At 42.1% G+C, this 22819-nt stretch overlaps 1 protein-coding gene across 5 annotated transcripts in view; it reads left to right on the top strand.

Moving 5' to 3' along the window:
• The window catches only part of KALRN (kalirin RhoGEF kinase), a 497270-nt gene that overhangs the window by 458253 nt on the left and 16198 nt on the right, over positions 1 to 22819 (top strand). For 3 of the 5 annotated variants that reach the window (XM_050711733.1, XM_035536747.2, XM_035536748.1), the window contains 11 exons: positions 280 to 349; positions 786 to 872; positions 1637 to 1729; positions 2794 to 2844; positions 3166 to 3243; positions 4099 to 4284; positions 7684 to 7855; positions 12193 to 12431; positions 13340 to 13587; positions 16807 to 16930; positions 18239 to 18298. In XM_050711733.1, coding sequence (XP_050567690.1) covers positions 280 to 349; positions 786 to 872; positions 1637 to 1729; positions 2794 to 2844; positions 3166 to 3243; positions 4099 to 4284; positions 7684 to 7855; positions 12193 to 12431; positions 13340 to 13587; positions 16807 to 16930; positions 18239 to 18298 — 1408 coding nt within the window. Of the gene's footprint in view, positions 1 to 279; positions 350 to 785; positions 873 to 1636; positions 1730 to 2793; positions 2845 to 3165; positions 3244 to 4098; positions 4285 to 7683; positions 7856 to 12192; positions 12432 to 13339; positions 15166 to 16806; positions 16931 to 18238; positions 18299 to 22819 lie in introns of those variants that run through there. The other 2 variants (XM_035536750.2, XM_035536749.2) reach the window with 2 other exon arrangements.

Genomic DNA, 22819 nt, shown 5'->3' with positions numbered 1-22819 from the left:
ACTCTTGCAGTTAGTCATTGGCAGTTTTAAAAACCTGAAACCTCTGTAAGTGTAACAGTAAAGAAGACCAGATAGTTTGCAAGACAAGATCTCCATATTTCACAGCTCTCATCTACTGTTATAGAAATGCCACCATTAAGGGCTGAAGCCAGGCTTGTCTTTTCATTTATTATTGAATACTCTAGCTAAAATTGCATTGATATATTACTGAAGGATGACTGATTTGCCCTGGTATGACCTAAAAAAAGTCTTCTGAAATGTTGATATCCTTTCTTTCAGCTTTTTCCTGGCTGAACTGGAAAAATGTCTTCAAGAGCATGACCGTTTAGCACAGCTTTTTATTAAGCATGTAAGTTTTATTTTGTTACCTATCTCTAGTCTAATCGTCATTTAAAGTGTGATAACTCCTTTCCAAAAGCATCTGCTTGTGTTGTCTTGATATTTTTACATGTCTAAACTTAATTTAAACATCGTTATTCATCTTCAGCGAGCAGATGGGTTTCCCTGAAACATTAGTCACCATCTTCTTGCAGACTTCTTATTTTGGGGGAAAAATTGGTCTCTCACTTAACTGGCTTCCCCCATGGAAACTTCCCTTGCCTAAGGGGCAGAAGTGGGAAACAGAACCAGTTATCAGTTTGCTTCCCCACTTCAGGAAACTAAATCTTTGATTAAACTAAAAAGAAAGATGACCTAGCAGAACATTTTAGCAATTTTCTACCAGCTTGTAATAGCAGAACCGTAGCCAGTATCTCACCAGGCTGCTGTGCATCTTGTTTTCACAGGAGCGCCGATTACACATGTATGTGGTGTATTGCCAAAATAAGCCACGATCTGAATACATAGTAGCTGAGTATGAGGCATATTTTGAGGTAAGCGTGGCTCATTATCCATTATTGCTACTTACAGCTGTGAGTCCTAGCAAAGAAGACTATTCTGTAACCCATGAGGTTTGTCTAAAACAAACTCCAGATCATGTTGGTATTGTGCATGCTGCTAAATTCTCTGCTATGGGGAAGAAAAGTTCATTTTGTCTCAATTTCTAATGTTAATTTCTAATACATACTTGATCCAGTGCTCAGTGTCTGTCGTCTTCAGAGTGCCACAACTGAATTCTGTCCAAAATAAAACAGACTTTTTAATCTGTAGCCTACAAACAGGGGAGGAGGTGAAAGTTCTTGGAGCTGGGTGGTGCCTCTCATAAATTTCCAATAATGTTGTTTCAAGAAATCTGTGGGACTAGACACATTTAGATATTAATGTGAAAGAAGCTTGTTTAGCAATGGGAAGATATTTTGTTTCACCCAAGGGCACAAGGCGTGTTCTGTAGGACTTGTTTGTGAGCAAATCCCTGCCGCAGTGGAGAGAGCAGTCTCCAGACCTTGCAGCCCTGCTCGGTCAGCTCGAAGTGGGAAGGAATCTTGTGCTTTCAAATGTCTTCCAGCTGGGTCATGACTTTTACCCAGTCCCTGCCTAAATAGGATATGCCAGATTTTTAAATCCTCTAAAATACCCTTTTGCAAACAAAAGATTAAGAACAGATCAGCTTTCTGTAGAAATAAGTCTCTGTGGAGACATTTTATCTCTGCCTTACTCTGTGCTTCTTTGCAATTGTTTTTTAATCCTCAATCTTTAGGAGGTTCAACAGGAAATAAACCAACGACTAACCATCAGTGATTTCCTGATCAAACCCATTCAAAGAATAACTAAATATCAGCTTCTTCTCAAGGTGAGTGGAAAGATGTAGTTTGGATCTTGTACTAGACACTGTTATTTTAAATCAGCCTTAGTTTTAATTGAAGAATAACTTCATAAAATTAGGAAGAAAGAATATTTATATGTGGGCATACAATGGTAGCATCCTGTGAAAAACGTCCAGAGAGCAGGAGGGTCCCATCTGTGGGAATAGTTTGTAATTGATGATAATCAGAAGATTTTTTAAAATAATTTTCTGTTGGAATATTTTTATAGGAAAATAAATTTCAAATATAAATTTTCATCCTCTAAAATTTCAAAGCAAACTTGCATTCAAGTTTTTTAAATTGCAGTACATGCACACGAGACGGTTAATAAAGCCATTCTTTGGTGCTGAATGGTATGTCACTATTTATTCTGAATGTCTCAGAGTATCTTATCGCTGAATATCTCTCTTCAAATTAGCATGCAAAACATATTTCCACAATATTCCGGTCTGAAAATCTGGGGAGTCCATGGTAATTTTTTCCCCAAGGAGTATGACCACTGTGGTTTCTGCTGACTTTATTCACTATGCCAATTACTCAGCATTTCTGAATATTCATCCTTAGGGGTCTCAAGGTAACATCCAAAATTAGGCATGTCTGAACCATACACTGTAATTTCCAGCAGTACCAGGACTCTGAGGTGGTTTCTCCTCTTTTTTGAACTAGTCTCAAGCAGGCTGCCATCAGCCCACAGTTTCATAACTGCACACTTGTGAAGAGACAGCAGCATGTTCCCTGAAATGCCAAAAGGAAAAGAAAATTCCTCAAGCATGTGTGGTCCTGTGGCTTAAGACAGGGACCAAGTCAGCATTCCCGAGGGCTAATCCCATCTTTGTCTTTTTTTGTGGTATTTTCAGCAACCATCCACACCCCTTTTCCATATCTACAAAGTGGTTATAACATTCAGCAACTTTTGAAGATGTATTCATTAATATTAGCAAGTTCCTTCTCAGAAACTCGCATGCTAAATACACTTTTTCTTTTTTAAAACTGACATCTTCTGTCTTCTCTTTCTGAAGTGCCTTAATGCAAATCTTTCTGCTTTCTCTAGGACTTCCTGCGGTACAGTGAAAAAGCTGGGCTGGAGTGCTCGGATATAGAGGTATGTTTTCATGGTCTGGACAGTGGTACTGCATTTTCTAATGGCACTTTATATGCAGAAATGAAAACCCCAGTAGTCTTTTGACAACGATTGAAGATCCCGCTGATATTTCAAATGTGATGTTTCTCTTTAGCTTCAGTCAGAAGAAAAGATGAAGGCATGGTCCTCTTTTAGACATTACTGTAAATGTTCAGTACATGAGGGCCTCAACGTGAATAATTTCTAGCAGTGACTATGCTGTCGGAGTCCATTGTTTGACACTTCGCTTTTAGGGACCCTCTGATTTCCTCGTACCAATACAACCTTTGTTTTCCTTAACAGAAAGCAGTTGAATTAATGTGCCTTGTACCGAAACGCTGCAATGATATGATGAACCTGGGTCGCCTCCAGGGCTTTGAGGTACGTTCTGCTTGTAATAACAACCAGGCTAGGAATGGTGTTTTATCTTTCTATGATTGTCTCTACAATCAGCCCCATCCCAGGCTGTTTATCTAGTGCTCGCTCTTCTCCAGTGGTGAGCTGCATGCTTTAGTGAGGTTTTGAAGGTGTCATTCTAAACTTATAACAATCAAGCTATTGTTTCTTCAAAATGTGAGGTCTGTGAAAGCTTCTGCAAGCCTGAATTAGACTTCTTATCTCTGTTGTCAGAGCAAAATAAACATTGAACCAGACCGCTCTGCCTGTTAGTAAGGTCACCTAACATTAACAGCTCCCTCCAAGTTTGGCAACATCCAGGAGGGGACTCGTGAGTTATAACCCCACAGGTTACAACTTGGGGTTTGTAACTAAGCCAGTGTAGTCTTTGGCAGACCCAGTGAGATGTCTTATCTCCAAAATGAAGTTTAAGTTTCTCATACCTTGTTATACATCACGGCATTCCTGCAAACAGGTAGGTCCTGTTTCGCACCTTCAGAGGTTGCCTCTTTCACTTCGGGTTTGGGGGAGATGAACACATGACCAGAGGGAATCCAAGGCACTACAGTAGCAAATTACTTAATGAGAACAGTGTTTGAAATTAAGTACAAAAACAGTCTACTTGCTTTTGGTTTTATATGTACATATGGTGGCGATGACAGTAAAGAAAACTTGTGTTATTGTCCTTAAACTGAGTTCTTGATTTAAAAGATTGCTGCTTTAATAAATTAGAGGGGAAATGTCTCAAATGAATTCAGCTCTGCTTGAAATATAGCAGATCATCTCAAGGGACCATGCTGGGTTGGGATCTGTAACATTGGTGCCTTGTCTGCTTCTCAGGGCAAGCTGACAGCTCAAGGCAAGCTGCTGCAGCAGGACACCTTCTATGTGACTGAGCAGGATTCCGGAGTTCAGTCCCGACCAAAGGAACGTAGGGTGTTTCTCTTTGAGCAAATAGTTATCTTCAGTGAACTGCTTAGGAAAGGATCTTTAACACCAGGCTACATGTTCAAGAAAAGCATAAAGGTAAGAAATGGAGTGGGAGAGGTTTATTCTATATGATTGTCACATAGGGAAATCTTATCAATTTTCCGTACTGTGATTCAGGTCTGTCCTGCCATAGCTGGACAACAATTTGCAGAAAACACTTGCATTTACTTTTCAGTACATCAGAAGCCATTTGAGACCAACAACACTAAATAAACCACTGGTTGTCTAAATTTACTGGGTGATTTTTAGAGGAAGCACAGCCAGGGCAGAGCCTCTGACACTCATAGCTCTAAGCTAGCAAATATTGCTACAAAGCCTGCAGTAGTCAAAGTAAGTGTATAATAGTTGCGTTTAAGCATGATTATAAAAGGTGGGGTAAACAAAACACTCGTCTAACTGTAAGTCAATATTAAGCCTGGATGTGACATTACTGGAAATACCTTTCCTGGGGTATTGCTCTTAGTGTAAATGTGAGTGTTGCACGAGACAGAACTATGTCAAAAGCAAACAAAAAAAAAACAGTAATTACAAAACTAGCTAAACTATCGAGAAAGTTTTAAGAAATTAATTTTATTTTTAAAATAACCTTTCTAGAGTATGGGATTGGAATTAAAAGTAAAAACTGAAAGTAACCAGGGAAAGCATGTTTGTTTGTGTTCTTTTTCAAGGGTTTTTATGTTTGTTTAACAAATGCAAAATTCCCCTCTGAAATGGTAGCTGAGGGTGAATGTGTGCTACACCTCTTTCAGTAGAACAGCCTTTGCTGTGGCTGCAGAAAGAGCAGAGTCACTGGTTCATCTGAATGTCTTGATTATTCAAAGGTGATAAACCAGTCTGGGACTGATTTCCTTTCCAAAGATATAGTTAAAATATAGGGAGAATGCATTGTGTTTGCACTGAATTTTAAATGGTGCATTAATATGAAACAGAAGAGAACAATGCCAGGTAAAATAATGCATATTAACCATATGATCTATGATAATAAACAATAGATAATAGGCATCTTCTTGGCTGACAGAAACTGCAGCATTTACTGAAAAGCATATCCATTTGCAAGTCGCTGTATTTCATAGTTTCCAACCAAGTAATAAGTTATAAAGGAAAAACCTGAAGTGTACAAATAAACATTAATCTTGATTTAGATGATCAGCTTTGGTTTTATCCTGCTGCTGATTTAAATCATGATTAAAGTTGGAGATAGAAATAATGTAAATCATTTTTGCTTCAGTTTATTGTATGTATAACAATGAAGCTTTTATCTGCAGGAAACAATTCCCGAATTGTATATTGTAGATAAAGAGAGAAAAATAAATCTCTTCTAATGTCAATAAAATTAGCTTGCCTCAAGGGTATGGGTTGCTTTTCTAGTTAAACAGCTTATGAACATAATGCTGTTCCCACTGCCTGAGTTGCTTTAAAATTTCTGTGTGACAATTCTCCATTCCCTGTTTTCTTCCATTTGGCAAACAGCTCGTTCTCCTGTGCCTGCAGCAAATGTGGGATCCCCTGTGGCTCCATGTGCATCTCCCCCACTGCAGCAGGGAGTCTGTGCACCAGCAGCACTCACAGCCTGCTCCCAGCCCCTGCTTCAGCTTCTGCCTGCCTTTGCTGTGCTCTCGTGCCTTCCTGCAGGGATAGGACCATTCCCTATATTGGCTCTTACCTGCTTTCTTTACTATCTTGCTATCTTTGCAGCAATTATCAGGTTGCCTAGCCATCTTATGGCACGTGGGCCATTGCAATGCTTCGGTACTGTCTTTGGTCACGCTTGTCCAGCTCCCTGGGAGACACTCCCTGAGAGATGTAGGCTGTTTCCCTGCTGAGCACATTCTCCCACACAGCAGGAGGACCTCGCCAGCACCAGAGGTCCCATTTCATTCCTCTGTGTCACAGCCACTGCTGAGCACCGAGGCCTCTCTGTTAGGGTAAGAAGTGCATATGACTTCAGATGGAGCCATTCAGGTCTGCCAGGGAGATTAGGTTCCCAAATACTTATCTCCAAGGTCTGCCACACTCAGACAGTGACAGAAGCTTCATCGTGATGGCCTACATTAGCAAAGAGCCCTTCTTTATGCAATGAGGTAGTTGGCATTCAGAAATAGCACATCCCTTCTTGGACGTTTCTCAGTTGGATACCTTTCAAGGTTTCAAAATACCTACGTGGGTAGCCTTGGTAAATGCGTCTCGCTGAGACACAAACAGTAGGTGTGGGACTCTGACCTGCGAGTCCTTTTCTTAGAGTCATACCAGGATTGACTTGCTTGCTTTGGCTGTCAGCCAGAAGAGCAAGAGATCAGAAGAGTCACTGGCCAGGCTCACTGTCCACTCCTTTCCTTGTCTTCATGTCAGAAGAGTTTCTGCCTGTCCCACTAACTCCACAGGGACCCCCAGAAGAGAAGGAAGAGGCTCCTTCTGTCTTGCAGTGTGAGTGCTGGACAGCATTCAGATGTGGGGTGGATTTCTCCATACCTTGAATGACGTTCAGAGCAATAGGAGAGAGACCTAGAGGCGTGTAATGATCTTAGTCTTCAGAGCTATCTGTCTTTGACAGTGAGGACCCTCCTTTTTTGGTTTGTGGGTCGGGTTTTTTGTTGTTGTTTTTTTTTTTTTCCCTGCATGGGACTAACTTGTGAAGTCACATGGATGGAAATTTCAGTTGCTGTCTTGTAAATTAAATTGTTCTTGTCGTGATTCCGTTATAGTAACCCCAAATTGCCCTCCAAAGCAGAAGGGATATGCCAGCCTATTCTTGTTTACTATCACAGATACAAATAACTCAGGAGAATTCAAAGTTATGAGTACACTTACTCAGACACCTCACAAGGACGAGGTATCTTACAGGACAGCAGCTGAAATTGCCATCCATGAGATTTCCAGGAAGAGTATCTGTGACTACAGTCAAGTGAAGTGATTGCACACAGATGATGGTGTAATCCTCTAGAAATAAGATCTGTTGGAGCGTCTGCGGAGAATTGCTCTTTTTTTGGTATATCCCCGTACAGTGTCCATTCCAGTCTTAAAATAGTCTAAAGATTGAGACTTTCTTTCCATGGAGGATAAGAAATGTAAACTCATTTAAATTGGGGGAATGATAGACCTTATTAACATCTTAATAGGAACAGTTTAACTATGTTTTTGTGTTACAGTAACTTTTTAGCACATCAGTCAAGTCTGTGTCACCTTAAAATAGAAATTGTAATTGAAGACAAGGCAGATGGATGTCTGGTACATCTGTAACAGCTTTATTAAGCATCGTATTTCAGTTTAAGATCTATCTGCCTAAATCTATATGAGCCAAGTTCTTCTGATTATAATCTGGCAGTCTGTTATTGGACTCAATTATTTTCAGGAACTTTTCACAACAATTTTATTCTGATTCTTGAGTAATGCTAAATCATGCTCCATGTAACACATGCTTACCTTGGCTTATTTCAGATGAATTACCTTATCATTGAAGAAAATGTGGACAATGATCCTTGCAAGTTTGCCCTAATGAGCCGGGAAACATCAGAGAGAGTTATTTTACAGGCAGCTAATCCAGAAATTCAGCAAGCTTGGGTACAGGACATCAACCAGGTTCTGGACACACAAAGAGATTTCCTAAATGGTATGTACATGGTCTTTGCAATGTTTCCCAAACTGTGACACTAACTGGGACTCATAATCTTTGCATCTTCGGTTCCTCTGTAAGAAAAACATTCAGCAACTTATTTTTCATAAGGAAAATCCCATGGAGAAAATGAGAGCCCGGTACATGCAGGAAGTTACCATAGGTGACAGCTAGTGATCAAGGAGACCACCTCAGTAACACCGTGCAGAGGTCTCAGTCCTGCATGCCAGATCGGCTGAGTGGGATGGGGAAAGAGGATGGGGCAAGCCTGTGCTGAACTGCTGGGTGGCTCTGGAGCCCACCCCTGAGGCTGCAGGAACTCCATCTTGCATTGAAGGTTGCAGATCATTCTGGCCTGCCTCCATTAGCGGTGTCTTGTGGGCTGATTTTGGCAGCTTGGTAGTGGCTTGCTGTGTGGTCGACCTGCTGTATCAGTCAGGTTCATGTTCAGATCTCAAGCCCCTTGTGTCAATGACATGCTGTGGTGGTACTTTCATGCAAGATCCTTTAAAAATGCAAGGCTATATCATCTGCTGCTTTCCATTCTATAAAGAGGCTTTAAATCTCATCCCTTCCCAAGACCATGTCAAAACCAGGATGCCATTGTATCAACACAGTATCTGCCACTTAGTCAGAGCAAGTCATATCCCCAGGAGCCTCTTACTTAATGTCACCATGTGCTACAAACTGAGGACATGAGGTGGGATGAAGGCTGCCTCACCATCCATCCACTCCCGTACTAAACTCCATGGGGCAGCAACTGCTTTCAACAACAACGACAAAAAGAGAGGGCAAGGAAACATCTGGGCTTGATTCTCCTGGTAACTACAGGAGCTCTGCATGAACACAGGTCTTTTCAAAATGTCAACTTTGCTTTAGGAATAGATTCAGGGTTGTTTGAAATACTATTTCAAATTAAAATAGTGTTTCTATTAAAAATAATAATAATAATAATGCACCCATGATCAACAAAAGTGTAGATTTTGAAAATACAAAGGAACCATTCAGTTAACAATTTTAGTTTGTTCTTGCTCACAATTGGGTAAGGGAAAGAGAAGCAACCAGGACTAGAGTCAAAAATTAAAAATAGTATCTCTTTTTGTTTGTTTGGAAGCAAGAAAGTGGGAATTATTTCTTTGGAAGTTTCCAGAATTGTTTCGCACTATTCATTTCAAAATTCTTTTGTACTATTCATTTCAAAACAGCTTATTTTTTAAAAAATGAAACTTATTTTAAAAAGCATTCTATATTTAAAAACTTAATACATGATCTATAAAGAAATTTACTAGCTTGAATCAAAACATTTTGGCTTGGCACAAGTTGTTAGATTTGGGGTGTTATGTTTGTGGATTTTTTGTTGCAAAATCTGAAGAGTCTCTTTCAATTCACATCCAAACAAAACTTCTCTTTTCTTCATTGTGGAGTTGCGTGTGTGTATATATATATATGTTAATTTTAATTTAGCACAGTTTTACTTCTCAAAAGTAAAATGGGAAAGGGTTACAAAGGCTGTTCGTGGAAGTCTGAAAACTATGGCTGAGCTGAGAAGAGAAAGTGTGTTTCACGTGATTCCAAAGCTTGCTGTTTGATTTTCATGACTTGGAATTGAAAGGGCCTCGTACAGTCACTGTAAAATGATTCCTTGAAGAGATTGGTGAGATGAGCAGCTTGAATTCTCCTGTTTGACTGGCTGATACCAAAACTTGCTGGTTTTGTGTCAGTGCCATTGACTTTGAATGAGGGCTTATTGGAATAAAAGTAAGTCCAGTAATGCTCAGCTACAGAAATTTTTCTGTAAACCTAGTGAGGACTCCATAGACACTACTGCAGTGGTTTTGTGTCCCTTCCATGTCTGTCTTTTTTTTTTTTAAACTTTTTCCCTTCTGTCCTCCCAGGACTTACTTCCCGGTGAGTCCCTTTTTCTACTGAAGCATCTTCATAGACCCTCTTTAGCCTCTGTTCTGTGAGGCCAGCAAGGAACATGATGGGTTAGGAATAAAATTTTCAGTATCTGTGAAGCTAGAAGTAAAAATAGATTTATATTAAAACACAGGCTTAAGGATTTACTTTAAACCTATAAATAAGATCCAAGAAAATGATATTGTATCCAGTAGAGCTTGTCCAGTTTAGAACAATTTAAGTGGCTTTTAGGAGGTAATCTCATTGAGGCTGACTAATCTTTAAATACGTTCTTTAGCTTTGCATTTCATTAAAGCGGATGTTTTCTGTCCTTAAAATCATATTAAATCCACACTGAGCCAATGCTACGTAAACTTAATAACAAGATATTCCCTGTGAGTTCTTGCCCAAGCTGTCTCTGATTTTCTGTCTTTAACTGGGAAGCCCTAGAGAGTAAGGCACCAAGCACAAACCATAGTATTTGCATAGTCAGTTTGTAAACGTAAAACTTGGTGCAATTACACTGTGATATTCAAGCTTTTCATATTTTCCCTTGGAATAACAAAAGCTGCTAAGCTCAAGAAACAGACTGTGCAGCAAAGGATTGCCTGTAGTGACTGCTCTCTACTTCTGCTTTTAAGAAGCAAGGTATAAAGAAAATATGTCACCAATGGATAAAGAACATACGTCAACAATGGATGTATTTCTTATGAAAAATGCGATTGATCTGTATATTTTTTTATCATGTTTTATGAGGGCTTTTTTTTGAGAGAGAGCAAGTACACAGACATTGATTTTTCGCCAGAAGCCTGTAAGAATACTAACAGGTATTGAATAGGAGACTGGAAGCCTGGCATCACTGTCATAGTTAACTGTGGAATTAGTAGCCACCAGTGGGCTCCAAGCTGAGCACTCTTTAAAGGCACTGATAAGGATGTATTGTTTCAAGATAGAGGAGTACTCATTCAGGTCTTATTGCTAAAGATCTTGCAGCCTAATCTGCTGTATAGATAGAAAAATGTCACTGTCAAAATCGCTGTCAAAGATGTCCCCAACCCTCCTCCTACTCAATGGCTGATCTGCAGCAGGACCAAAGCATTTTCAGCGGCTGTTGAGGTAAGCGAGTGAAATGGGTAGTCCCTGTGGCAGTCCCACGACTCACTTCTGTGGCAAGGGTCACTGCATAGGCTTTTGAGCCAATTAATCTTCCAGATTGCTACAGGTCTACGTTAAAACGTGTGATTTTGAAGAAAACAGTGGTCTGGCCTCCTTGATTTTTTTAGTCTCTTGTTCTCTAGTATCAAGTGGTTTCTTGTTGGACCAGCCCTGCCTTTCTCAAAGGGGAACATTAGAGAGTATGTTGTGTGGTGCTGAGCCTTTCTGTTTGTCTTTCCTTTTCCTCTTGTTGGGAAAGACATTCCTTCTGTTGTGGTTCCCTGGCTGGGCCGATGCTGTGACATTATGTCCTCCTGTCTGCCTCCTGCTAGACTAGTCTCTCCGCATTCCAGTAGGTTTAGTCTGGTGCATGTACACAGCATTAACTGCCTATAAATCAGCCATTAAAGCCACATGACATGCAGAAAACAAACCCATAGGTCTGGGGATGGGAGTCTGAGCCTAGTAAATCTGTCTCTTTCCCATCCCATGTGAGTCCCAGCCCTTGTCCCTTCTCCTCCAAATATATCAAATTCTTCACCATCTGGCATTTTTGTCCTTCCTTTTCCCAGAGTGTAAGCTCTATCCATGACTACAAAATGTACTCTTTCACAAGCAGTCTTTTTAAAGGCTTGTGGAGCTGTTTAGTATTGCTTTTTGGGTGTTTTCTGGAGAGGTCTGGGCTGCTGGGATTGATATTGTTGTACCATCTATACTTCCTAAATTGCTGGTCATCTCCAGTGGTTTCTTTGAGCCAAAGTAGTTAATACAGAAATTGCATAGGGAGAAAGGTTTCAGTGCAGCATATTTGAAGAGAATTTAGTAGTCAAGCTCTCATGGGAATACACAAATGAGATTTATGGGTCTTAATCTGTGTTTCCTGATGATAAGCAAAATTCACTATAAAAAAGCTGTACATCTCTTATTCAGACTTCTTTTTTTCAGGATTATTTTTCTGATACTTCATTTGTGCAATTTCAAAGAAACTGAGTGCAATTACGTGTGCTATGAATGGCAAATGGGTTAGCCCACTGTGCTCGTTAGAGAAGCTGTTCCTCCCAGTAGCATGAACTGCTGCGTTCAGTTCATGCACAGTACAGCGTGACATGCTTGCATCCTGTCTAGCTGTGAACGTGCCATGTGCTTCCATGGGTGGTATTTTCTGTGCCTGTTTGTTTTGCAATTTATGTATCTGCTCCGACTGAGTCACCCCACACACTCCCTACATCCCCTTTCAATGTCATTGAAAGCATATCGCTAATTCTTGTCCTCTTTTGCAGCGCTACAGTCTCCCATAGAGTACCAACGCAAAGAAAGTAGCTCAGCAGTGCTGAGGCCCCAGACCGGTAGGGTCTCTCAGCCCAACAGCAGACCCTATTCTTCTGTTCCAGTAGGGTCAGAGAAGCCTTTGAAGGCTACAAGCCGTAATCCCTCTCTCCCACCCCTGAAGATATCTACCTCCAATGGCAGCACAGGGTATGAACATTCACAGCCCGGAGACAAGTACGATCAAAGCAAGGTACTGAACTCATCTGATAAAACATGATCTCATAGTCCATTTCTTGTACCATAGACTATCAGTGACGTTAGCTTTAATTATAAGCTAACCAGGCCAACAGGAATCAACATACTGAAGCAATGGTGTGAAATGTGATTTGAAGTTAAATGGAGACTGCGAAAGCTCTGGCATTCAGGCAGGTGGCGCTTCAGCTGGAAATCTGGAACAGAACCTGTCCGGAGCCCTGACCCCAGTGTTCTTCAGGGCACTACGTTTGCAGACTTGGTGAACTGAATTTCCATTTGCAGTATCACCAACAGCAATATTCAGACCTCTTTAATGTCCATTAACCACCCATTCCTGAAGAGGTCTACTCCGATGGTTTAAATAGTTTAGACCTTTTCTCATGTAACAGCTCCAAAGATGCCAGCTGAAGGTTGTAATCCAGGTGCGTGTGCACTACCCCAACACAATTCACACAAACCAAGGAGGCAGTAACTGTCAGTGGTGTTTGGGCCCAGCTGCTGGCTGCGGTTAACCAAAGCCACTTTCCAGTATGACCTATATTTAAGATCAATGAAATGTGTGAGTATTCATTTGGCTTCTAATGTGAGCCTTCATTGGTCTTCCCCTGCATTTGGTTCAGCACAGGTAGTTCATCTGCAATACCATGCAAATGAGTACACTGCTAAGGCACTGTCACCTTCAGAACAGCTGTGAAATCTAATCTGAAGCAGGAGGCTGATTTGTATCAGGTTCCTGCTGATGCTTAAAATCCTCCTTTACCTATGTGAACTTGCATGTGTTTTGTATCTTTTTCCCTGGTGCAGTTAGGCTGGAAATGAAGTGCTTGCTGTGACTGCTGTCAGAAAAGGCAGGTTCCTCAGCACCGCCTGCTCACCAGGTTTCTTTTGTGTCCACTTCCACAGACTGATTTGGGAGGGTGCAATGGGACCTCTTCCATGGTGGTGATTAAGGATTACTATGCACTGAAGGAGGATGAGATCTGTGTGAATCAAGGAGAGGTGGTTCAGATCCTTGCTATCAACCAGCAGAACATGTTCCTGGTGTACCAGCCTGCAAACGACCACTCTCCGGCTGCTGAAGGATGGATCCCTGGCAATATCTTGGCTCCCCTCACTAAATCCACCACAGATAGTAGCGACGGAAGCATCAAGTAAGTGCCATGTTGGCTTCACTGGGAGCACTATGTGGATTTTTTGAGGAAAAAAATAAATAAATAAAAATAAACAAACCCAAATGGTAGGGAATTCCTGCTGATTTTTATCTACAGTGCCATTGGAACAAGTTGAGTGGTCAATTCAGAGCATCGGGCAACCATGGTGGATAGCTTGGGTTTGGCTTATTTTTGTTTTGTGGGATTTTGTTTATACTTTGGAGAGAAATAAAACCATAGATGGTTAAAGACATATTTTACGTTACACCATTTTACACCAACATGGACCTGCTTGGACTGGACTTATATTTATGTTGTATTAAGTTACTAATCTATATATTGGTTATAACAGCATCTAGCAAAAAAATAATCAGGCCCTGTGTTGGACTGAGGTTCGCTTCTCTAAGAGGAGAGATTTTGTTGTCTATGGCAATTTCCTTGTACAGCTTGTATCTTTTTTTTTTAAATTTTGTTTTGGTTTGTTCTTTTTTTTCTGTTCGCAGTAACGTTTGTAAAATATTTTTTGGTTTGCAAGACCCCCATCCAAGTACATTCCTGTATAAAGTATTTTGCACTATTTAAAAAAAAAAGAAAAGAAACAAACTCATATTGATGAAGTCAGGTTGTGCAATATAATGGATAGTCGCAATGTTCATCATTGTACCTGTAATGTAACTAATTTTAAATGTACTATTTTAAATATGTAAAATAAATTTTCACCATGAGCATGTTTTAATGAGGTAAAAGAACTAGTTTGACCCTTTTTTGTTTAGTTTTGTTTTGTTTATAACATTTTGTTGTTTATTTAACAAATGTGTGGATATATATTTTTCTTTTTTGATTTTTAGAAATTTGTCAGTCTGAAATGACTAATGCAAGAAAGTGGTTTTTTGGTATTAAATACAGAAGGTACAACCCTCTTTTCAGTAATACCGATTGATTTCTTTTAACATCTAAAATGACTACATGGTAATGCATGGTGTATGCTACAAATTCTGTTATCTTACGTGAGTGCGTTGAGGTGCAGAACTGAATGTGAGGAAAGATTTTGTGACAGATTCACTAAAAGTAATAATTTGGTATCTGCTAAAGATTCAGTTAAGAAATACGATGACTTGACCCACCAGTCAGTGATCTCAGGAATACTATTGAATGCTATTGCAAATGAAATGTTAAGCCAAAGAAATTGCTCAGCACATCTCTTGCTTGTGTGCCACAGCTATTCCTGGGTTCCCCTCTAACCACAATCTGCAAACATGTGCCTTTACATTCACCCCAGCACTGGGCTCCTGGTGGAAGGCTTTGATTTCATGGCAGCTGTGCAGTCAAATTCTGCAATATAGTCGTATGAATTGGGGCCAGGAAGGAATACCAGAATTGAAAGACACATGCGTTGCACTTCTCTCTGTCTTAAATCATGTTTTCAGACTCAGAGCTAAAACAACCCTGCGACTAAAAAGAAGCTTGAATGACTTTCTAATATAAATCCTATGGGTTAAAAATGCAGGTGTTTTCAGCCCTGTCTAGTCTGCCAGATCACATGGACTTAAAAATAATAAAACTGTTTCTTCTGTTGACAAATACTGTTCACAAAATGTGTTTGATCCAGTAGTGTTGGCATCATGATAGGTGAGGGTCAGGGAGTCCATCAGCCACATCCTTGACTCTTAATCATATCGTAAAGGAAAATATAACAGTCCCGAAGCACTGGATAATGCCCCCTGGTCTGCACACCTAATGCAGACCTCCCCCAAAAATGCCCAAATACCAAGCGACCCTTCCAGTCCAGCCAGGGCGTGCAGGGAGTGTTGGTGCTCCTTGTGCCAAAACACGATTGCCCGTGCCAGCCGCCAGCTCCATGCCACTGGTGGGGACCTGGGCCACGGTGCTGCCACATCAAAAACAGTCACTATGAACCATTTTGGTCTTATGTCAGTGCAGCCAGTTGCTGGGAGGCCCTTGGGTTTACTTTTTAAAAAATGAGCTATTGTACAGCTCCAGTCAAGTGCTGAAATACAAAAAGATGCTTATGAATCATCATCAGTGATCATGGGGGAGCATCGGCTGTGTGGGGTGTCCTTCGAGTCCTACCTTGCTAACATACTGCATTTTATTGGCATCGCAGGTGATCGTTGGATTACATGCAACTTGCTTTGTAAAATGTATCAAGGTACTGTAGACGTGACATGACATGTGCCAAACATTGGGCTTAAAACATGCAAATAAAATTTGCATGACTTAAAGGTGGGCAGATGCTTTGAACCTGGATCCCAGCTCATCACACTGCTGTTTTGAGAGCTTTCAGCTTTGGACAACATACCACTTCCCAAATCCCCCCCAACCTGCCCACTATTTAAACCAAATGAATTCCATATTGAGAAGTGTGGTTTTTTTTTCTTGATTTTTTTGTGTCTGCTTTGATATGCAATTTCTGTTGTCGACACAGCATTGCTCTTACAAAGGGTGACATGGTCTTTTTTCTTTTTTCCAAGAGTAAGGTCACAGGCACAGTAATGAGGGGTGAAAAATGTTCTGGAAATCATGCCTGCTGTGATTCTAGTCAAAAAGCATGGACTGATTGATGTTCTCTCTATCCGGATTGGCAAAATCAAATATTACACTAATGGGAAATTCTTGGTCTTGAGAGGCAGAGCAGAGCTTGTCATTCTAGGAAATTACTTACCTCTTGGAAAGTTAGTGATGTAGCTCCCATTTTCTGAGCTATTCATGTTCTGAGTAAAAAGTAGGGAGCAACACCTTCAATTTCTTAAATTTTTTTATTTGCTCGACAAAGTAATCTATTAAGATGGTTCTCGTTTATTTAGAAGATTTGTTTCACTGCTTTTAACCAACAAGACTGAGGACTGAATTGACCTTTTAACTATAGCAAAAATAAAATAAATCTCTGTTTGTGGCAATGCAAGACAAAGTCCCTGAAACCAGCTGACCGAGTTCTAGTTGCCTGCTTCCATCACGGGATATTTTTTCCTGCTCCATGCATTTAAACAGCAACTGTGGCACAACATCTGCTTTGCAGAACTCTTTGGTTTGTTTTTTAACTTCAACTCTCATTGCTCAAGTAGAGATAGGCGTATTGCCGGTGGCTTTCACCTTCTAGGGAATTGCAGTAATCGCAAATGTGGATGCTGGTTCTCCTTTCCAAATCTTTCCTTCCTGCTATGATTTGCCGTTTGATTGCTGCGTTTTCTGGTACAACAGGAAGTCATGTTCATGGCATACCCTGCGCATGAGAAAGCGGGCGGAAAAGGAGAGCAGTGGCAAAAATGAAGCCAATGGGCCACGTAAATCCAAGGATATTCTGGGGAACAAAGTCTCTGTTAAAGTGAGTAAGGCCATCGGAAAGCTGTGTGCCACTCTCCTGCTTCCCATCCTTTTCACCCCCTATAGCATCCTCTCCTGAGAGAGGGAGGGGGGCGGCAATTTTGGGTTTGTGTTTTTTTTTTCCACTTCAGTTATCTTTTTTTTTTTTTTTTTGTAGTATCCATTTTAGCAGGATTTTTGCATGCAAGATAAAATGCAGCCTTTGTTTTTCATTTTCTTTTTCCTGGCATCCCATATGCAAGTAAGTAATCTTCATTAAAAGACTATGTATAAGGTTAAATAACTGTTCTGTAAATAACTGAAAATAGTGAATGACTTACCTCTGATCTAGCCCAATCTGCAGCTCCATGAGAGCAACTGCAGCGGTGTGAAAGCCACCAGGTGAAATGAATGCCTTTTTAATGTTGATGAGTTTTCCTTAGGCCAATATTTCCCCACATATTATGGTAAGGGGTTCTCAACCTTGAGATGCTAAAGAAGTTTGCTCTGGGGAGGTGGTCTGAATGACCTTTTCATTTTCATATTACCAGACAGGGAAGAGATGCTGACTCGGTCTTTCCAGGAGAGGGTTTTGTGTGTGTCCGTGTGTGTGTGTGTGTGTCCGTGTCTGTCTCTCTCTCTCTGAGATCTCCCAGTGTGGAAAAGGTTGAGAACGGTGGGGTTAAGCTCCATCTTCTGCTCTGAGTGCCTGACTACTATGCTCCAATTGAGAGGATCCATCTCTATAAACCAACCATGAGGCCTGCTCAGGACTAATCTGGGGCTATCCCTCCCAGCAGAGGCAAGCAAACAAATACTCGTTGTGGTTTTGACACAACCAAAGCCCAGCCTTGATGCAGGAAAGCACTTGAGCATGTACTATGGATCCACCCCTCTCCAGGAGAGCCCATGATTAAGTGTTTTCTTTTCTGGAGGCTTTCCCTCATGTATGCCTCGTGAAACAGATGGCATATGCAAAGAGGAGCCCTGCCACTGCCACCCAGATGCCCCTCGCACCCAGAGCTAAGGGCAGCAGCTGCTGCAGCATGGTGGTCATGGGGCTTCCTTCTCCTGCTTCCTTGCTGTTGTACTGCCCGAACGATTTGCGGAATCACTGCCTCTCCTCTGGCAAAAGCATGTCTTCACCTTTGCTTCTCTTGTTTTGTTGTTCGTTTGGTTTGGGTTTCGGTTTTGTTCTTTTTTTTTGGAACGTTTTCTGTCCTGTTATCCACCTCCATGCTGCTCACAATTCCTTGCTGCTCTGCCCTGTCTAACCAATCTCTCCTCTAATCTCTTGTTCTCTTTCTTCCTCTTCATGCTGCCAAACAAGGAGACAAACAGCTCAGAGGAGTCAGAGTGTGATGACCTTGACCCCAATACTAGCATGGAGGTAGAGACAATCATCCTTGTCATTATTTTTTTCCAAGAACATGTGCCTGTTTTAAAATGCCTATGCTGGAAGGGGAGCTGGTGGGTCTGCATCGCTCATGGACATAGGTGCCAATTAAACATGAGTCACACAAAGCACCAATTCTGTTTTTGCCAAGCAGTGAACTGGAGTTCAGGTTGCCTTTGTGATAGCAGCAGTAGAGGAAGTTGAGGAACAAGTTCTTGCTGAGCTGGAGGCTTACATAGCCGCCCTCAGTCACTGCTTCCCACCTGGGACCTCGCTCAATGAAATGATCGTGCATGCTTGTCAGCTACCAATAAATGCAGCAGCTCTCTGTTTTAAAAACACCCACTGTCCTGGCAACGCATGCAGGGCTGCTAGTCAGGCTTGTGTTGTGAATTACTGGAGCAAACGATGTTGCACCAAGCTGGTGCTTTAAATCTAGATCAGAAAAGAAAAAGTTTTTTTTTTTTTCCTAGCAGTTGATGTCACTTAAAAAATGGGAAATTGCGTTTCTCTAAAGGTACTGGAAGACTTTGGTAAAATTAGTTGCTTTAATGTACCTGTATCATAGACAAGACTAATGCAGATAAGTGGACCCAACTTGTGATGCATTACACAACTTTTTTCCAGTGTGAAGCCACTGATTTTAGTGGAGTGACCAAGACATGCCTTGTTAAGAGAGCCAGAAAGAACTTAAAATCATGAGAGCTGTATGTCTGGCTCTTCTCAATTAATACCTTGCAGAGCCCATTTTTCTGTGTATGGTGACCACACTAAACAACTGTGTACATTGTACCAAGGCTGAAAGAGCTTCCTACTGAAACAGGCAATGAAAAGGTTCAGCAAAACCTCTGTGATTTTGTAGAGATGGTAGAACAGGTCATTGGAGAAGAGGGGTATCGCACCTACAGGAAGCTGTTAGCCAGATTGCACTACAAACATCCTGCAAAAGAAAGCTGACCTTCCTCCTGGGGTTAAAAAACAGCAGAAGTGTATTGGGATGTACCACCTCAGCTATTAACCTGAAGGTTCTCTTCTATTTTAATTGTGTTGGCATCAGTAAATACATCTTTGAGAAAGGGATGTGTGCTAAAGGAAAGCTTGTTCTCCCTGTCCCTTTATTATGAATGTTGTGATGCTCCTTCTCAAATGTGTTGTGAGAAATGTATTGGATTAAGGCCTCAGGAGCTAAAGCCTTTTCTCATTAAAACAGAAGCAAGGCAAGCTTTTTCCACAGCCAGAGCCTGATACAGGATTTCATCGTGCAGGAGAACTGTGGAGGAAGTCAGACAGTGATGGCAGAGCATCAGGAGGTCTATGCAGAGATGTCTAAACTGCAGTGCAGCTGGCTAGCACACCTCAACAGCACAGGTCTCAGCATGCACTGCGGAATCTCTTCTCAGAGGAACTGCAGCTGGATCTCTGGCAGCTCCCAGGGCTGGTGGGCTCTCCAGGCTCTTTCTAGTCTGCATTCCTCTCCTCTGGCGATGGTTCCAGTTTTAACGCTTGTCAGTGAGGGGAAAGGAACATTAGCAAGTCCTTTCAAAAACATTTATCACCACCTCCAGCTCCTTTCCTGAGGCAGGCTCACCATGGCATGGTGGAAGACTTTTGGGCGTGACCCAGTCCATAGGGGAAACATTAGTCCCTTGCTCTTGCAGGTTCTTGTGTCCCATGATTGTGCTTGTGCCTGCACATAGTATCGGAGCAGGACTGTCAAATCCTCCGTCAGCCAGCGTGTTTTCGGTCTCCCCTGGGGGCAGTACCTGATACAGAGGGAGTAGGGCAGCTGGTGTACATCCTTAACCATATTTTGCAGAAAAAAAACAAACAGCTGACTTTTCTGGCTTTGTGTCTTGTGCTTAAGTATTGCTAAAAAGCTCTGATACCCTCTACCCCAAGCTGTGCACGTAGTGAAAACCAGCCTCTCCACAGGCTCCCCCTTCTCTGTTCCAGGGGTGTGTGGTGAGGTGGCGAGCTCCTAGGCTGGGAGCATCACTGGCTGCCCGCGGTGGGGGAAGACCTGGCTCTGACACCTGGCTCAGCTTGTGACAATTTCACAGTCTGTGGGAGTGCTGGCAGGAGAGCTGTGTCCTGGCCCAAACACCACCATTTACAGGCCCACGCCGCCTACCTTTGTCATTAAGGAGGAGGCCTCTGTACTTACAGCCTTGGGCGAGTTACCCGGCTTCTTCTACAGGGCTGTCACCCCTAACACGCTGACATCCCTCTTCCCGTCATACGTGAGAACACGCTCCCAGTGCTAGAAGAGAGAGAGCAGGCTCTAAATGCAAAGAAGCCATATTAATTAGTTGGAAGTGTTAGTGAATTTTACCTCCAGCCTGTTTCCTGTGCGAGAAGTCAGTAAGCTGGTCATGATATATCCATGAAGTCCCACGGCTGCTGCAGTCTTTCAGGTCCAGCTTTGGTTGCTATTTATAAAATACCATGTATCTGTTCAGTAGATTACAGATTGTTGAAGCACTTTGACTTTGTTTTGTTTCAAGGGGAAATAGAAAGAAAGAAAGAAATGTGAAGAACATATAATGAGAGCAAAAACCTGGAATTGTGAGTGACTGTTTTCAAAAAGCTAAAATGTTATTACTATATTTTTATCTGCATAAATAGAGAACTTTCCATTATTTGTAACTTGGAATAGAAATCGTATCTCTTGGTGGCTGTTTCTTTTCTTGTAGTTTATCAATATGTAATGAAAGCGGACAAGAATGGAAACGAAATACGGTGGTTTGTTTTGTTGTAGTTTTTTTTTTCCTAGTTTCTATTTTGTGCAATTGTTACACAAAACAGAAGGTGTAATGTCACCTGTCAGGTATGTGGAGTGTAGGAGCAGGAATGTGAGGAGCAGCTGTAGCCACGTGAAGGATAGGAGTAACCTGTATTTAAGAAAGATCAGAGTGTCCCTTTCCACGTGTCTGTAGCTAATTACACAGGGACAGGCAGTTCTCCTTCTGGGAAGAAGGTGTATGTCCTTGTGAATCAGTGAATATCATCCACACCCATGTCTGGGGTCCTGGACAATGACACAACTAATTGTCGTACAATTCGGTGTCATAACACCTCGTGGGGTTTCAATATTGCTGAGGAGATCATAGGTCACCTGTGCAGATCCCATCAGGCCACCTCTCTTCTCTGAGCAGATGTCCTCCCAGCAGACCTGATGGAGCTGAGGCTCGCTAAATTCAGCTTCCAGGCTTTGGAGCAGACCTCGTCTGTAGGGATCTGACATCTTGTTTTGCACAGGGCGATGCCAGCTGCGGTGCATTGCAAATAATCCTGACCAACAGGCAGCCAACACCCAGTGTGTTTGTTCCTGCTTCTTAGCCCTGCAAAGGTGCGATGAAGTCCAGGCCCACCCTGAGTTGGTGGAAGTGCCATCAGTAGGTTAGTGAGCTGGGATATTGCCAAGGTATGTAGGTTGGGCTTCATCATCATTTTTTTTCAGTTATGACACTTTTGCACATTCAGGACTGCCCAGAGACTGAGGGAGATCAGCACTGGGAGCATGCTGCAGTCAAGAACATCGTGTTAGCATCCTCATGGTCCAAGTGGTTGAGTAAGCAATGGCTTGGTGGATACAGCATTGGCTTCACATCAACTCTCAGCTCAGGCCAGGAATTCCCAAGTGCTTTAGGCAAATGCCTTTATCCCTCTGCCTTGAATTTTGCATCTCCAGAGCATATCTAACATACTCTCTCTGCCCTCGAACAATACTGGTAAGAAAGCCTTTCCAGGTACAGATTATTTTCCCATGGCTGTTTGCGCGCGTAGCACAGCACTGCCTTACTCCGGGAAGAGGCTCTTATCACAGGTACAACAAGAGCAAGTGCAATCCTGAGAGCTTCCAGTGTCCCTGGGGTGGCCTCCACAGGCAATACCAGAGTCCTGCTGCCCTGGGTGGACAGGGATGCTGAGACGGAGTGGGCAGGTGGCTCATCAGGTGTCAAGCCTGTTGGCAGCGCAGGTGCTGCAGTTTAGCTTTTGGAAAAGAAACAAGTGATCTATTTAATCTGCAGGAAAACAATAGGGTGCCACAACACGGTGTGGTAGCCTTCAAAAGCAGAGACACCCTACAGCTACAGCCATTGAAGCACATCAGCTGGAGCCTGATGCAGGGAATAGGACTCCTGCCGTGCACAGACCCACAAGACATGGCCAGCATCCCTTGTGGCTCCTCTCAGTGGCAGCTGAGCCCATCCATGCTGGGTGCCAGAAGGCATCCCCTTTCCCCACCAAAGGCCTGGTACTGTGGAATGTTTCATCAGGTACCATTCTTTCATTTTAAATAATTTCTCCCATTGGTGGCACCTACCCACATACGGGGGGGGGATCCTTATTCGCTCCACTTATCAAGAGATTTCTCTTGTGAATTTTTTTTTTTTTTTGGGGGGGGGGGGGGGAGGAGGAAACTTGTTCCCCCTAAAACTTTCACATTAGAAGTTGACCTGATCAGAGAGGGACTAATATATCTTTTCCTGCAAATTGCAGTTGGTTTAATTC

Source organism: Cygnus atratus, chromosome 6, assembly GCF_013377495.2.
Source record: "Cygnus atratus isolate AKBS03 ecotype Queensland, Australia chromosome 6, CAtr_DNAZoo_HiC_assembly, whole genome shotgun sequence".
Classification (NCBI taxonomy): domain Eukaryota; kingdom Metazoa; phylum Chordata; class Aves; order Anseriformes; family Anatidae; genus Cygnus; species Cygnus atratus.
Note: the sequence above shows the minus strand (reverse complement) of the source record. Positions and strands in the feature narration are given on the sequence as shown.